Raw genomic sequence first — 15,749 nt, forward strand, 5'->3', positions numbered from 1 at the left:
TACTGGTAATGTTGCATCGTTTTAGAAAGGTCTGGAACTCACCTTTTCAAATAGTATTTAAAAAAAAAAAAATCTGCGGTATACTCACTTTTGAGGACACAAGCACATTATGAAAATATGGACAGTTATGACCCCCCCCCCCCCCCCAGTTCAACCAAAGGTTGCCAATAGGGCTTGGAATGACTGAGATGCTTTCTAAATATAGTAGCAATCAAATAATGAATAACTTACGATAAGATTTCACATTTCTTCTAATTGTAAAATAAATATGATCATACTTAGTGACACTACAATATTGGCACTATTTCATACAACTGACGACAGAGAATTTTCTCCTTAACATCCACTGAGTGGTGCAGAGACGCCATTCACATGTGTGCAGACTCGTTACAACTTCAGCTTTAAGCACAAAATGATTCTGTCCGTCTGTGACAAAGAGAGCGTGGTCTTGTTTCAATGCTATGAAATTATTTAGTATTTCTTCATGTTGAGCGCTCTAAACCTTCCTGTAGGTTTTCATTCCAACCCCAGTTATAACTAACCTGATTCAGCTTATCAACCAGCTAATTATTAGAATCAGGTGCGCTAGATTATGGTTGGAGCGAAACCCTACAGGACAGTAGTTCTCCAGGAACAGGGTTGGAGAGCTCTGCGCAAGACTGTCAGATGGGGCTTACTGCCACTATAAGGCACGGGATCCACAGTGCTTTATACAATGCATTCGGAAAGTATTCAGACCCCTTCGCTTTTTCCACATTTTGTTACGTTACAAACATATTCTAAAATGTATTACCCCGTAATGATAAAGCAAAAACAGGTTTTTAGAAATCTTTGCAAATCTATTAAAAAACAGAAATGCTTTATTTACATAAGTATTCAGACCCTTTGCTATGAGACTCAATATTGGGCTCAGGTGCACCCTATTTCCATTGCTGATCCTTGAGATGTTTCTAGAGTCCACCTCTGGTAAATTCAATTGATTGGACATGATTTGGAAAGGCACACATCTGTCTATATAAGGTCCTACAGTTGACAGTGCCTGTCAGAGCAAAAACCAAGCCATGAGGTCAAAGGAATTGTCCATATAGCGCTGAGACAGGATTGTGTCGAGGTACAGATCTGGGGAAGGGTACCAAAACATTTGTGCAGCATTGAAGGTCCCCAAGAACACATTGGACTCAAATTCGTAAATGGAAGAAGTTTGGAACCACCAAGACTCTTCCTAGAGCTGGCCGCCCGGCCAAACTGAGCAATCGGGGGAGAAGGGCCTTGGTCAGGGAGGTGACCAAGAACACGATGGTCACTCTGACAGGCCCAGAGTTCCTCTGTGGAGATGGGAGAACCTTCCAGAAGGAGAACCATCTCTGCAGCACTCCACCAATCAGGTCTTCGTGGTAGTGTGGCCAGACGGAAGCCACTCCTCAGTAAAGGCACATGATAGCCCGCTTGGAGTTTGCCAAAAGGCACCTAAAGGACTTAGACCATGAGAAACAAGATTCTCTGGTCTGATAAAACCAAGAGTGAACTCTTTAGCCTGAATACCAAGCGTTACATCTGTAGGAAACCTGGCACCATCCCTACGGTGAAGCATGGTGGTGGCAGCGTCATGCTGGGTGGATGTTTTTCAGCTGCGGGGACTGGAAGACTAGTCAGGATCGAGGGAAAGATGAACGGAGCAAAGTACAGAGAGATCCTTGATGAAAACCTGCTCCAGAGCGCGTCGGACCTCAGGCTGGGGCGAAGGTTGACCTTCCAACAGGACAACGAACTTAAGCACACACCCAAGACAACGCAGGAGTGGCATCGGGACAAGTGTCTGAATGTCCTTGAGTGGCCTAGCCAGAGCCCGGACTTGAACCCGATAGAACATCTCTGGAGAGACCTGAAAATGGCTGTGCAGCGACGCTCCCCATCCAACCTGACAGAGCTTGAGAGGATCTGCAGAGAAGAATGGGAGAAACTCCACAAATAAAGTTGTGCCAAGCTTGTAGCACCATACTCAAGAAGACTCGAGTCTGTAATCGGTGCCAAAGGTGCTTCAACAAAGTACTGAGTAAATGTCTAAATACTTATGTAAATGTGATTTCAGCATTTTAGAAAAACTGTAAAAACCTGTTTTTGTTTCATCCTTAAGGGGTATTGTGTGTAGATTGATGAGGGGAAATTGTAATACATTTTAGAATAAGGCTGTAATGTAACAAAATGTGGAAAAAGTCAAGTTGTCTGAATACTTTCTGAATGCACTGAACACAAATGTCAGTTGGAACCGGTCCAGAACCACTCATAGTCCCCCATATGGGGGACTTAACATTTAAGACTCAGTAACCACACACTTTCAATACACTTTGTCCATTATTTTGGCAGTTGCCTGACTATTGAGACATATTATTTTATACTAATACAATTGCTCAGAGAAACAGATTTTGTTTAAGAGAAAAAAGTATTATTTGTTAAAGGTTGGGGTCAAAATCATTGACACCACTGTTTTCAATACCTTTCAATTCCTCACCTTATGAGAATAATGGCACTGAACCTTTTTCTTAACTGTTTAATGAGTTGGAGAACACGTTGGGAGGGATCTTAGACCATTTCTCCATACAGAATCCTTCCAGATCCCTGATATCCTTCATCTGAGCTTATGGACTGCCCTCTTCAATTCAAACCACAGGTTTTCAGTGGGGTTCAAGTCCGGACACTGAGATGGCCATTGCAAAATGTTGATTTTTGTGGCCAATTAACAATTTCTTTCTGGATTTTGAGGTGTCCTTGGGGTTGTTGCCTTGCATGAAGATTCACTTACGGCCAAGTTTCTGCGTCCTGGCAGAGGTAACAAGGTTTTATGGCTAAAATGTCCTGGAACTGGGTAAGGTTCATGATGGCGTTGACCTTAACAAGGGCCACAGAGCCAGTGGAAGCAAAATAGCCCCATAACATCAAAGATCCACCACCATATTTTAAAGTAGATATGGGGTTATTTTCTGCTCATGCGCTCTGATTTTGACACCAAACCCACTGCTGGTGTGCGTGGCCAAAGAACTCTATTTTCATGTATGTGGGAATAGTCTAAGATCCCTCCAAATGTGTTCTCCAACTCATAATATATATACATATTTTTTTAAAGGGTCAGTGTCGTTATCCTCGCAAGGTGAGGTATTGAAACAGGGGTGTCAATAATTTTGACCCCTACCTTATTTAGAAAAATTTGTTGTTAAACTAAATCTTTCTCTGAGCAATTGTATTAGTATAAAATAATTTCCCCCAGAAAATGTTTTTTTATACAATATAGCTCAGTATTTTAATTATTTAATTTATACAGTAATTTTTTTCTCATCTTTATCAAGGGTGTCAATCATTTCGGATCCCACTGTATATAATGGAAACACTTAAGTAAATCCAGGCTGAATCACATCCGTCCGTAATTGGGAGTCCCATAGGGCGGCGCACAATTGGCCCAGTGTTGGCCGGGGTAGGCCGTCCATTGTAAATAAGAATTTGTTCTTAACTGACTTGCCAAGTTAAATAAAGGTTAAAAAAGAATATATATAATATATATGCACTCTTATATGTCCAGTGCGCACACATCAACAGAGTATATATGTTCAGAATAATTGTGAGCTGTTAAACCATATGGAAATATTGCCAATGCCAAACAGCAAACAAAATAAACTTTATTGGAGTTGGTGGGGAGGCTGGCTGCTGAGGATTGTTTTTTAGGGGAGCAGATGAAATCCAAGACGCTTTGGCTCAATTCATTGAAACATTGACTTTTGCAAGAATTTCAATAAGCAGTATTCACCAGCAGACGGTCGACCCTTTAACCACATTCCAACTTACTTTTCCTCCATCTCCGGAAAGTTAGCTAAGGCAACACAAACAAACATACATACTTTTGTATATATAGTGTATGTGGACACCCCTTCAAATGAGCGGATTTGGCTATTTCAGCCACACCCTTTGCTGACAGGTATATAAAATTGCGCACACAGCCATGCAATCTCCATAGACAAACATTGGCAGTAGAATGGCCTTACTGAAGAGCTCAGTGACTTTCAATGTGGCACTGTCATAGGATGCCACCTTTCCAACAAGTCAATTTGCCAAATTTCTGCCCTGCTAGAGCTGCCCCGGTCAACTGTAAGTGCTGTTATTGTGAAGTGGAAACGTCTAGGAGCTTCAATGGCTCAGCCGCGAAGTGGTAGGCCACACAAGCTCACAGAACGGGACCGATGACCGCTGAAGCGCATAAAAATCATCTGTCCTCCGTTGCAACCCTCACTACCGAGTTCCATACTGCCTCTGGAAGCAACGTCAGCACAATAACTGTTCATCGGGAGCTTCATGAAATGGGTTTCCATGGACGAGCAGCAGCACACAAGCCTAAGATCACCATGCGCAATGCCAAGCGTCGGCTGGAGTTGTGTAAAGCTCGCTGCCATTGGAATCTGGACCAGTGGAAACGAGTTCTCTGGAGTGATGAATCAAGCTTCACCATCTGGCAGTCAGACGGACGAATCTGGGTTTGGCGGATGCCAGGAGAACGCTACCTGCCCGAATGCGTAGTGCCAACTGTAAAGTTTGGTGGAGGAGGAATAATGGTCTGAGGCTATTTTTCATGGTTCGGGCTAGGCCCCTTAGTTCCAGTGAAGGGAAATCTTAACGCTACAGCATACTATGACATTCTAGACTATTCTGTGCTTCCAACTTTGTTTCCACAGTTTGGAGAAGGCCCTTTCCTGTTTCAGCATGACAAAGCGAGGTCCATACAGAAATGGTTTGTTGATTTCAGTGTGGAAGAACTTGACTTGCTTTCACAGCGCCCTGACCTTAACCCAATTGAACACCTTTGGGATGAATTGGAATGCTGACTGCGAGCCAGGCCTAATCGCCCAACATTAGTGTCCGACCTCACTAATGCTGTTGTGGCTGAATGGAAGCAAGTCCCTGCAGCAATGTTCCAACATCTAGTGGAAAGCCTTCCCAGAAGAGTGGAGGCTGTTATAGCAGCAAAGGGGGGACCAACTCATCCCCATGATTTTGGAATGAGATGTTCGGTGAGCAGGTGTCCACATACACTTCATGGACAAAAGTATGTCTCATGTCTGTCAGGAGGTATATGCGGACAACAGCTAGACTATGACGAGCTCTGTTATTATTGGATGATGCATTCAGAGCAGTATAACACAATGATTTCTCCCCAACTAGACCGATATGGCCTCTCACAAGGCCTTTTCAGATGGGTGAAACAGTAGCATTCCCAGGACAGACACACATGCTTGTTTTTCTTAATGATTACATGTTTACTTAACGCAGATCCTGCCTTATCTGTAAACACATTAAAGTATTGAAGCTGTCGAGCTTCAGGAGCCAGTGTTGGGCTGCATTTGTTTCTTGGAGATTAGTTACTGCTGCCCGTGCCCCACTCCTTATGAGTGTCCCTGTTTTTATAATGAAAAGCATGTTATATGGCTGGGGTTTCAGTCAGGGGAGGAATGGACATATAGACTCATACAGTCACAGACCACATTCTATAGCAGTGGAAATGTGTCTCTGTGAAACAGTAACACTCGTTTCATGACCACATTCTATAGCAGTGGAAATGTGTCTCTGTGAAACAGTAACACTCGTTTCATGACCACATTCTATAGCAGTGGAAATGTATCTCTGTGAAACAGAAACACTCGTTTCATGACCACATTCTATAGCAGTGGAAATGTGTCTCTGTGAAACAGTAACACTCGTTTCATGACCACATTCTATAGCAGTGGAAATGTGTCTCTGTGAAACAGTAACACTCGTTTCATGACCACATTCTATAGCAGTGGAAATGTATCTCTGTGAAACAGTAACACTCGTTTCATGACCACATTCTATAGCAGTGGAAATGTGTCTCTGTGAAACAGTAACACTCGTTTCATGACCACATTCTATAGCAGTGGAAATGTGTCTCTGTGAAACAGTAACACTCGTTTCATGACCACAAGGGTTCTGGAATTTTCATCTGGTGTGATTTCCTCTTTAGATATTGGATGGTATATTCTTTTCTTACTAATGGTCATAATGAAGTTTGATGTATGGATGGTGTGTCCTTTGTCTGTCCTGTTTGTACAGAGATGCTGCAGTCGGACAGACAAAACCTACGCAGGACCCAGAGTGAGGAAACCCCCAGTACCGCCAGCGGCCCCCACGGCAGGTGAGCAGCAAACATGCACATTTGAATTGACCTGTATACGATGTATACTTTATTGTATTCATACCCCTACAGAGTACATACTGTATGAACAAACACTTTCACACAAATGGGCATATAGATTCATTTCACAACTTAGATGTACAGAGACTCACTGTTTCTCTACCCTCTCACACGTACACACATTCACTCACACACACAAACTCTCATAAGTCTAACTTAAAACACAAATATACTTCTTTGAGGGCAATGGTCAGTGCATTGATCCAACACAGAGATGCCCTAATCAAATCAATGATAAGGTTCAGATAGGGAGCGTGCCCACGTGTGAGACAGTAGTCTGCTCTACTACAAAGCACAGATGGTATTTTATGGTATTTCCCTGAAAACATTAGAGGGCACTGCTCTGGACCTTTTTTAATTTTTTTATTCGAAACTGTGTTCAACGGCTCCATCCATCTGCCCCTAAAGAGGGGAGGAGTAGAACGGGTGGTGTAGATGGAGGAAGGAAGAGACAGGAGTGCAGAGTTTTCTATGTCGTGTTCTTTTGTTGCTTCTGCATTCTCCCATAATGAGAACCATGCCCCCCCCCCTCCAGGGGGAAAAGGCTTCAATGTCGGGTGCTCAAAGTTAATATTTTCTCCTGTCCTTTTCCAAACGGCTGTTCCTCTGTCCCTCTTTTAGTATAGGTGGTTGGTGATTTTCTTTTTTTTTTTACCGCAAAGACATTTTCAGAAGCTTTCTAATGAAGTTTCCATTGATAATTATCTAATTTTGTACTCAGAATTCCAATGTCTGTTGGGTAAAAACTGACATGTTTCCATTGTATAAAAGCACTTGAATGAAAGAATAGCTGTAATTAGCTTCAGGAAAATGAGTATATTTTGAGAGGAAAAGGAGCTCACACTGACACCTCTGTGTGCGTGTGGTGTCCCGGCGCCTGTATGTGTGTGAGCTGTGCTGGGCTGCTTTTTAAAGATCTTCTGACTCGTTTGGGTCATTCCTAAGCAGCACTCCAAAGAATCAACTGCAAACCAATTCTATATCTTTTATAGTAGAAATGCACATTTACATAAGTAACTTAGGTTTACATCACATTCACATTCTGTTCATTGTCACACAGTATGAGTTGAGATTTCAAGGGTCATTTTGTGTGGTGTGAGTGATCCTGACCCCTCCCCTGTTTTCTGTCTGCGTTCTGGTCAGGACTCACAGACACTCTGCAGGGGGTTCGCGAGGGGGTTCCCCGGGGGGCTCTCTGACTAACGGAGAGCAGGGTGAGGAGCAGAGTCCTGGGGCTTCTGGTCACTCCCGCTTGGCCAAGAACTCTCACAGCAGCCATGGAAGTGCAGGTACGATAACCTTGGAGACATGAAACCATTTTTCTGTCACTCTCCATTCACTTGACACTAAATCAGCTGTGAACTTCCATACTAAATACAAAGGGTTTTAATCATTATGACATGTAGCTTTTTGCTCCGGTGTGGATCAATCAACTCATTTAACTACCCACCCCACAGGTAAAGTTGAGCTGACTGCCAACGGGCTGGAGAATGGCCGGAGCGGTCTGGCTCCTCATACACCCCCACCCTCCTCCCCGTCGGTCCGGTCCCCAGCCCCCAGCAGCAGCAGCCCCTCTCCTGGGCCAGACAGCACAGTCCTCCTCCCTCCTACAGAGGCACCCCCTGCCGGCACCAACCCATCCACTGCTACAGAGCCTGTTCCAGAATCACTACCGAATGGGTAAGATTATGCGTGTGTGTTTATGTGTGACAGATGATTGGGGTTACGTTCAATCTCTCTTTCCTCACCTGTAACTGGACATGACCTAATATGCCTCCTCTCTCTCTGTCTCTGTCAGCTGGGAGCAGCGAATCCTTCCCCATGGCAGGGTGTACTACGTGGACCACAACACAAAGACCACCACCTGGGAGAGACCTCTTCCACCTGGGTCAGTCAGTGGAAAATGTTGAAATCCCAATGTGGCCCTTGAGTCAAGATTACTGCCCACCCCTGGCCTACACACGTTGACCTCTCCTCCTCCTCCTCCTCCTACCATCAGAGAAGAGTGACCACAGTTAGCCAGCCCAGTGCATGATGGGAATGTGTCTCTGTGGAGGGGAGATGTTGCCGACTTGTGAACATTCCCTGTGAAGTGGGCCCAGCAGGGAGTGGCAGAATCCCCAAATTAGACTATACTATCCAAGTAGAGGAGTCCTTTACTCACAGTATATGCGTGTCAGGTCTTTAAGTGTGTGTTTTATGTGTTTGGGCATCCATACATTAGTGATCTCTCATCTCTTTAACAGGCTCTGAATCACCAGCACTGATTATTTGAGTCCAGTGGTGTTTCTCACTGTGTGCTGCGGAAACTCAGCGCTCGCTTTTGGGGTTACCAGAGCCAAGCCTTTTATTGCCTTTTTATTTCTGTGATTATTTATTGATTTTCGCTTCCACTGTGTTTGAGGGAAAGGTCACTCATCTCACTTTTTCCACTGGAGGGAACGGGCCGGAAAACAAAAGTCCTTTCTTAGAAAGAGCAGATGTATGCAGCGCTACGCTGAGCCCATCCTGAGGCTCCGTTAGCGGCTTGCCTCTTGGAGGCCAGGCTGGCTCTGACTACAGCTGCAGGGTTTGGTGCTTAGTGCTTTGGCTGCATATCTAGTCTGAGTTAGCATGGCGCTGCAGCCCATCGTAGTGCAGCTCAGATGAAAGGTGTGTGGTGCGGGGCTGCATTAGTGGGCTCTTCTCTAGCGGTGTTGGGTTTAACTGCTCTCAGGTTCCCCCTCTAAGGACAGACTGTATGGGAGCTGTAGTACTGCTCTGTTTGATATAGGACGAGCCATAGTACTCCTCTGTAGGATAGAGGCTGGCACAATTATCATATAACCCTGTAACCGATGGTTATGAAAATAAAATGACCTGCATAACTGTAAAAAGGATAGGGGAGCCATAGTACTCCTCTGTAGGGGACCTGTTCTCTCAGGGGAACAGCGGGCACAGGGAACAGCAGCACAGGGAACAGGGAGGGATTTTATGTTGTTGCTCTCAAAGTTCTTTTTTGAGGAATTTCTCCTTTTTGAGTTCTGAGGTGTGTGTGTGTGTGTGTGTGTGTGTGTGTGTGTGTGTGTGTGTGTGTGTGTGTGTGTGTGTGTGTGTGTGTGTGTGTGTGTGTGTGTGTGTGTGTGTGTGTGTGTGTGTGTGTGTGTGTGTGTGTGTGTGTGTGTGTGTGTGTGTGTGTGTGTCAGCATATGGAGCTCTTTGCTGTTTTCTCTTCCAAATTCTGTTCTGGTTGAGTCAGAGATATGAGAATAGCAACAGCAGCCTCCACACTTGAAAAAACACTGCTGCACTTTGCTGGAAATGTGCTCATGTGTTGTTTTTACATGTGTGTCTGTGGGATAATGCATATCTTAATCTTGTGTTTGCATATCCAGCCTTATCCAGCCTTGTCTGTGTCCGTGATTATGTCTGTCTGTCTGTCTGTCTGTCTGTCTGTCTGTCTGTCTGTCTGTCTGTCTGTCTGTCTGTCTGTCTGTCTGTCTGTCTGTCTGTCTGTCTGTCTGTCTGTCTGTCTGTCTGTCTGTCTGTCTGTCCATTTGTACATTTGTACATTCGTATAAGTCTCACTCCTCTCTCTCCCTGTCTGTCCCTCTCCAGTTGGGAGAAGCGTGTGGACCAGCGAGGCAGGTTCTACTATGTGGACCACAACACCAGAACCACCACGTGGCAGCGGCCCACGGAAGAATCAGTCCGGAACTATGAGCAGTGGCAGTCCCAACGCAGCCAACTCCAGGGGGCCATGCACCAGTTCAGTCAGAGGTTCCTCTACCAGGTAACTCAAACTCAACATGAAATACTGTACTGTCTGAACTTCCTCTTTAGTCCCTTTAGGTCGGGCCCTCTGAAAGCTTCCCCTCAGCAGAACGTTCTTGGTAAAACGCAAGGGTACAGAAGGGCGTTCGTTGAGATAAAAATAATAAAGTATTCTGAATCTGAAATGGGCGTTCCATCGTACAAAAAATTACTCAAATGAGCCTCACTGTCATTGGGTTATATTAAAACCTGCCTGCTCCCACCCAGGCTGCTCGACAAGCACAGTTCTGAGTCTCTTTTAAAATAACATCCACCTCCTCATGTATTCTGAGTAACAATGGGTCTCTGGGAATGAAATAGCATGTCTGCTTCTGATCAGTGTTTCCGCTGCACTATGATGCAAAAAAATATATTTTGTATTTATTATTATTTTATAGTTTTTCAGTAAAGTATTTTTTTTTTACATCATAGTTTTTCTACCAGACAATGCACATTCACTTTTACTCAGTGTATAGACCATCGAAAGATGATTTATCTCTTTGTGCCACTGTGGCAGCCAAACCTGCCTGCGTGCAAAACACAGTGCACCGTCCTCGAGAGAGACCCAGTGAGCCAGCATGACACTCACTGGTTCAGAATAAATATTAGGAACTTCATCATTCCTGTTCTTCAGACCTCACCCCTCACCTAGTCAAGTCTCACCCTTCCTCTTCAGCCCTCACTTCTCCCCTAGTCAAGTATCAACCAGTGGCTTAGAGCAGTTTCGCGAGGCCCCTCTCAAGGTTCCGAGCAAAGCACCCGCCCCCCCAATATTATATACTTTAAAAAAAATTGTGGGTAGATCAGCTTTACCATTGCAGATTGATTGTGGCTTCAATGTAATTGTCAGCATCATTTCCAACCCCCCATTTCTTTCGTAAATATATACAGTATATAATTAAATGTTTTATTTGTATAATGTTCCTTTATTATATTCGCCTAACCCTACCACCCTTCTCTTAATTGAAGTAAACTAATGGACAACAACACTTAAGCTTCTACTTCCAGCTTATATATACTGTATACATTTTACAGGCGAAGTATATTTTACAATAGTTATCTTTTGTTTGTTTTTAGTCCCATCCTTCAGCTACCCTCAACCCCTCCCATCTGTCTCTGAAGACCATCCAGTTTTGATTTCTATTTGCCATATATTTTTACACTGTGCTGTGATGTTTCACAAAAGTTCTGAACCTTTCTATTCTCATAGTTTCTACAGATTGTAAATAAAAAAAATGTTTTGTTAAAAGTAATATTATATTATTGATCGTTTGACAATTAATTTTCAAATCACCCAGCAGTGCTATTTGCTGAATTAGCTCCAGGTAAATGTTTCAATTCTTTAACCATTCCCGAACCTGCAACCAAAAACAAGGTACATATGGAGTGTACCAAAACAAATGATCTAATGATTCGCAGCAAAATCTGCAGAGCTGGTATGGTTGTATCCCCCATATAAATATTTTGGGTGCAAGAATTTTGTAAAATAATTTAAATTGAAAAACTCTATGTTTTGTATCCAGCATCGTTTTGTGTATCAGTTCATAAACCATGTGCCATGGAATCGGTACATCGAAAATCTCTTCCTAACTATTTTGCAATCTATATGGCACAGCTGTACATTGTTTGGTCCTTAAATGAAACTGCTATACTTTTATTATTTATCACAATTTTCTAGAACCAATTTAGGTCTTTAATGCTGGGCCGACAGACAAGTTTCTTACTTTCTCCCCCTTCCACTTTTCCATTTTTGCGGTACTGCTGCAATTAGTTGGTTGTAATTTTGGGTAGAGCAGACATTTCCTTATACTTTTGTTAGCTGCATGTGTTACAAAACTCCATCAGCCCTATTTATGATATAATTTACAAGGATTATACCGTTAAAAAAAAAAGACTTTCAGTTTAACCATAATATTTGTTTGTTCTGTCTTCTGGTGGATTAAACTGAAATTGCAACCAACTTTCTATTGCTTGTTTTAAAAATAGCCATATTTTGGAGATTATTTCATTTACAAATAACCGAAAGTGAGAGGTTGTAATCTGGATAACAAGTAAAAGGCCATTCTTGAACATGGGGTGAGACATTCTTACTAATCTGCTGGAGAACCATTTCGAATTTAAGTAGAACTTTTGTATGACTGAAGCCTTTAGTGAGAGGTTTAATGCTTTAATATGTAATAGTTTCTTCCCTCCGATTTCATATTCATTATATAAATAGGCCCATTTAATTTTGTCTGGCTTGCCGTTCCAAATAAAGTGGAATGTATTTTGCTCATATAATTTAAAAAACAAGTCGCTAGGTGTAGGCAAAGCCATAAGCAAATTGGTCAATTCGGATATACCTAAAAAGTTAATCAGGTGATTTTCCCACAAATATTATATACTTCTTGCAATTCTACACATTTTTCCTGCAAGGCTGAGCCCCTCGGGTGCGTGCTTAGTCCCCTCCTGTACTTCCTGTTCACCCACGACACTAACACCATCATTAAGTTTGCTGATGACACGACGGCGGTAGGCTTGATCATCGATGACAATGAGACAGCCTATAGGGAAGAGATCAGTGACCTGGCAACAACCTTTCCCTCAACGTCAATAAGACAAAGGAGCTGATCGTGATTCTACACATTTTGCCATGGCTTATGCTATCTGAGTGACAAAACAAAACATTACTCCTGAATGCATAATTTTTAGAATTATGTCTACCTTTTTGATTTTGATAATTGTTAGTTCTCAAAGATGATCTTACAAAAAAATATATAGGTCCGTTATCTTTTCTACTTACTTAATATCTGGTTTTAGACGTTTAAGATTACACTGAAAAGTTTTTCTATCCCAAATTTAAAATGTAAAAAAAATAAGCGGTATTATTAGGTACACCCATCTAGTACCAGGTCAGAACCCGCTTTACTTTCAGAACAGCCTGAATTCTTCAGGGCATGGAAACCTTGCTCAATTGATATCAAGGGACCTAACGTGTGCCAGGAAAACATTCTCCACACCATTACACCACCAGCAGCCTGAACCATAGACACCAGGCAGGATGGGGCCATGGACTCATGCTGCTTATGCCAAATTCGGATTATGCCATCAGCGTGACGCAACAGGAACTGAGATTCATCGGGACCAGGCAATGTTTTTCCATTCCTCAATTGTCCAGTGTTGGTGACCGCATGCCCACTGGAGCGCTTCTTCTTGTTTTTATCTGCTGGAAGATAGGACCCGGTGTGGTCCTCTGCTACAATAGCCCATCCGTGACAAGGACTGACGAGTTGTGCCTTCCGAGATGCCATTCTTCACACCACTGTTGTACTGTGCCGTTATTTGCCTGTTTGTGGCTCGCCTGTTAGCTTGCACAATTCTCTTTCGACCTCTCATCAATGAGCTGTTTTCGCCCACAGGACTGCCGCTGACTGGATGTTTTTTGTTTGTCGCGTCATTCTTGGTAAACCATAGACACTGTCGCATGTGAAAAGCCCTTAAGGCCAACCGTTTCTGACATACTAGAACTGGCGCGCCTGGCACTGACAAACATACCACGCTCAAAGTCGCGTAGGTTGCCTGTTTTGCTGATTCTAATGTTCAATCGAGCAGTAACTGAATGCCTCGATGCCTTTTTATATAGCAAGCCACAGCCACGTGACTCACTTTCTGTAGGAGCGAACCATTTGTGAGCACGGTGGTGTACCTAATGAACTGTGAGTGTAAATACACAGTCTACAAAATATTAAGAACACCTTCCTAATATTGAGTTGCGTTACCCCCTTTTACCCTCAGAGCAGTCTCATTTTGTCGGGACATGAACTCTACAAGGTGTCAAGTGTTCCACAGGGATGCTAGCCGATTCTGACTCCATTGCTTCCAACAGTTGTGTCAAGTTGCCTGGATGTGATATGGGTGGTGGTCTATTATTGATACACACGGGAAACTGTTCAGCATGAAAAACCCAGCAGTGTTGCAGTTCTTGACACAAACCGATGCGCCTGGCACCTGCTACAATAAACCGTTCAAAGGCACTAAAATCTTTTGTCCTGCCCATTCACCCTCTGAATGGCATGCATACACAAATCACAGTTGTCTCAAAGCTTAAAAATCCTTCTTTAACCTGTCTCCTCCCGTTCATCTACATTGATTGATTGAAGTGGATTTAACAAGTGACTCACTCACACATTCACTCCACTCCATGTCAAAAATTTTAGAACACCTACTCATTCAAGGGTTTTTCTTAATTCTTTACTAATTTCTACATTGTAGAATAATAGTGAAGACATCAAAACTATGAAATAACACATGGAATCATTTAGTAACCAAAAAAGTGTTAAACAAATCAAAATATATAAGATTCTTCAAATTGCCACCCTTTGCCTTAATGACAGCTTTGCACACTCTTGGCATTCTCTTAACTTCTTACGGGCAGGTGGACGGTAGCGTCCCAGCTGGCCAACATCCGGTGAAATTGCAGAGCGCGAAATTCAAAAATACCAAATTCAAATATTTAACATTCTTGAAAATATATGGGTTATACATCAAAATAAAGCTTAACTTCTTGTTAATCCAGCCGCTGTGTCAGATTTCAAAAAGGCTTTACGGCGAAAGCAAACCATGTGATTATCTGAGGACAGCGCCCCGCATACAAACACATGAAAATCATATTTCAACCAGGCAGGTGCGCCACAAAAGTCAGAAATAGCGATATAATTAATGCCTTACCTTTGAAGATCTTCTTGTGTTGGCACTCCAAAATGTCCCAGAAACATCACAAATGGTCCTTTTGTTCAATAATGTCCTCCTTTATGTCCCAAAAATGTCAGTTTATTTGGCCGGTTTGATTCAGAAATACACCGGTTTCAACTTGCTTCTGGGCCTGAGTAACAGGCAGTTTACTTTGGGCACGCTTTTCATCCGGAGGTGAAAATACTGCCCCCTACCCAAGAGAGGTTAACCAGCTTCACCTGGAATGCTTTTTCAACGGTCTTGAAGGAGTTCCCACTTATGCTGAGCACTTGCTGGCTGCTTTTCCTTCACTCTGCGGTCCGACTCATCCCAAACCATCTCAATTTGGTTGAGGTCGGGGGATTGTGGAGGCCAGGTCATCTGATGCAGCACTTCATCACTCTCCTTGGTAAAATAGCTCTTACAAAGCCTGGAGGTGAGTTGGGTCATTGTCCTGTTGAAAAACAAATGATAGTCCCACTAAGCGCAAACCAGATGGGATGGCGTTTCGCTGCAGAATGCTGTGGTAGCCATGCTGGTTAAGTGTGCCTTGAATTCTAAATAAATCACAGACAGTGTGACCAGCAAAGCACCATCACACCTCTTCCTCCATGCTTCACAGTGGGAACCACACATGCGGAGATCATCCGTTCACCTACACTGCGTCTCACAAAGACACGGCGGTTGGAACAAAAATCTCCAATTTGGACTCCAGACTAAAGGACAAGTTTCCACTGGTCTAATGTCCATTGCTTGTGTTTCTTGGCCCAAGCAAGTCTCATCTTATTATTGGTGTCCTTTTAGTAGTGGTTTCTTTGCAGCAATTTGACCATGAAGGCCTGATTCACGCAGTCTCCTCTGAACAGTTGATGTTGAGATTTGTCTGTTACGTGAAATCTGTAAAGAATTTATTTGGGCTGCAGTGTCTGAGGCTGGTAACTCTAATGAACTTATCCTCTGCAGCAGAGGTAACTCTGGGTCTTCCTTTCCTGTGGTG

At 43.2% G+C, this 15,749-nt stretch overlaps 1 protein-coding gene across 2 annotated transcripts in view; it reads left to right on the top strand.

Moving 5' to 3' along the window:
* Positions 1–15,749, top strand: part of LOC106560906 (NEDD4-like E3 ubiquitin-protein ligase WWP2) — a 45,242-nt gene that overhangs the window by 4,900 nt on the left and 24,593 nt on the right. For both annotated transcript variants that reach the window (XM_014124325.3, XM_082957213.1), the window contains exons 6-10: positions 6,109–6,190; positions 7,394–7,539; positions 7,708–7,930; positions 8,049–8,138; positions 9,848–10,022. In XM_014124325.3, the coding sequence (XP_013979800.1) occupies positions 6,109–6,190; positions 7,394–7,539; positions 7,708–7,930; positions 8,049–8,138; positions 9,848–10,022 (716 nt within the window). The remainder of the gene's footprint in view (positions 1–6,108; positions 6,191–7,393; positions 7,540–7,707; positions 7,931–8,048; positions 8,139–9,847; positions 10,023–15,749) is intronic.

The sequence above is a fragment of the Salmo salar genome, chromosome 10, assembly GCF_965601325.2.
Source record: "Salmo salar chromosome 10, fSalSal1, whole genome shotgun sequence".
In the NCBI taxonomy this organism is placed as follows: domain Eukaryota; kingdom Metazoa; phylum Chordata; class Actinopteri; order Salmoniformes; family Salmonidae; genus Salmo; species Salmo salar.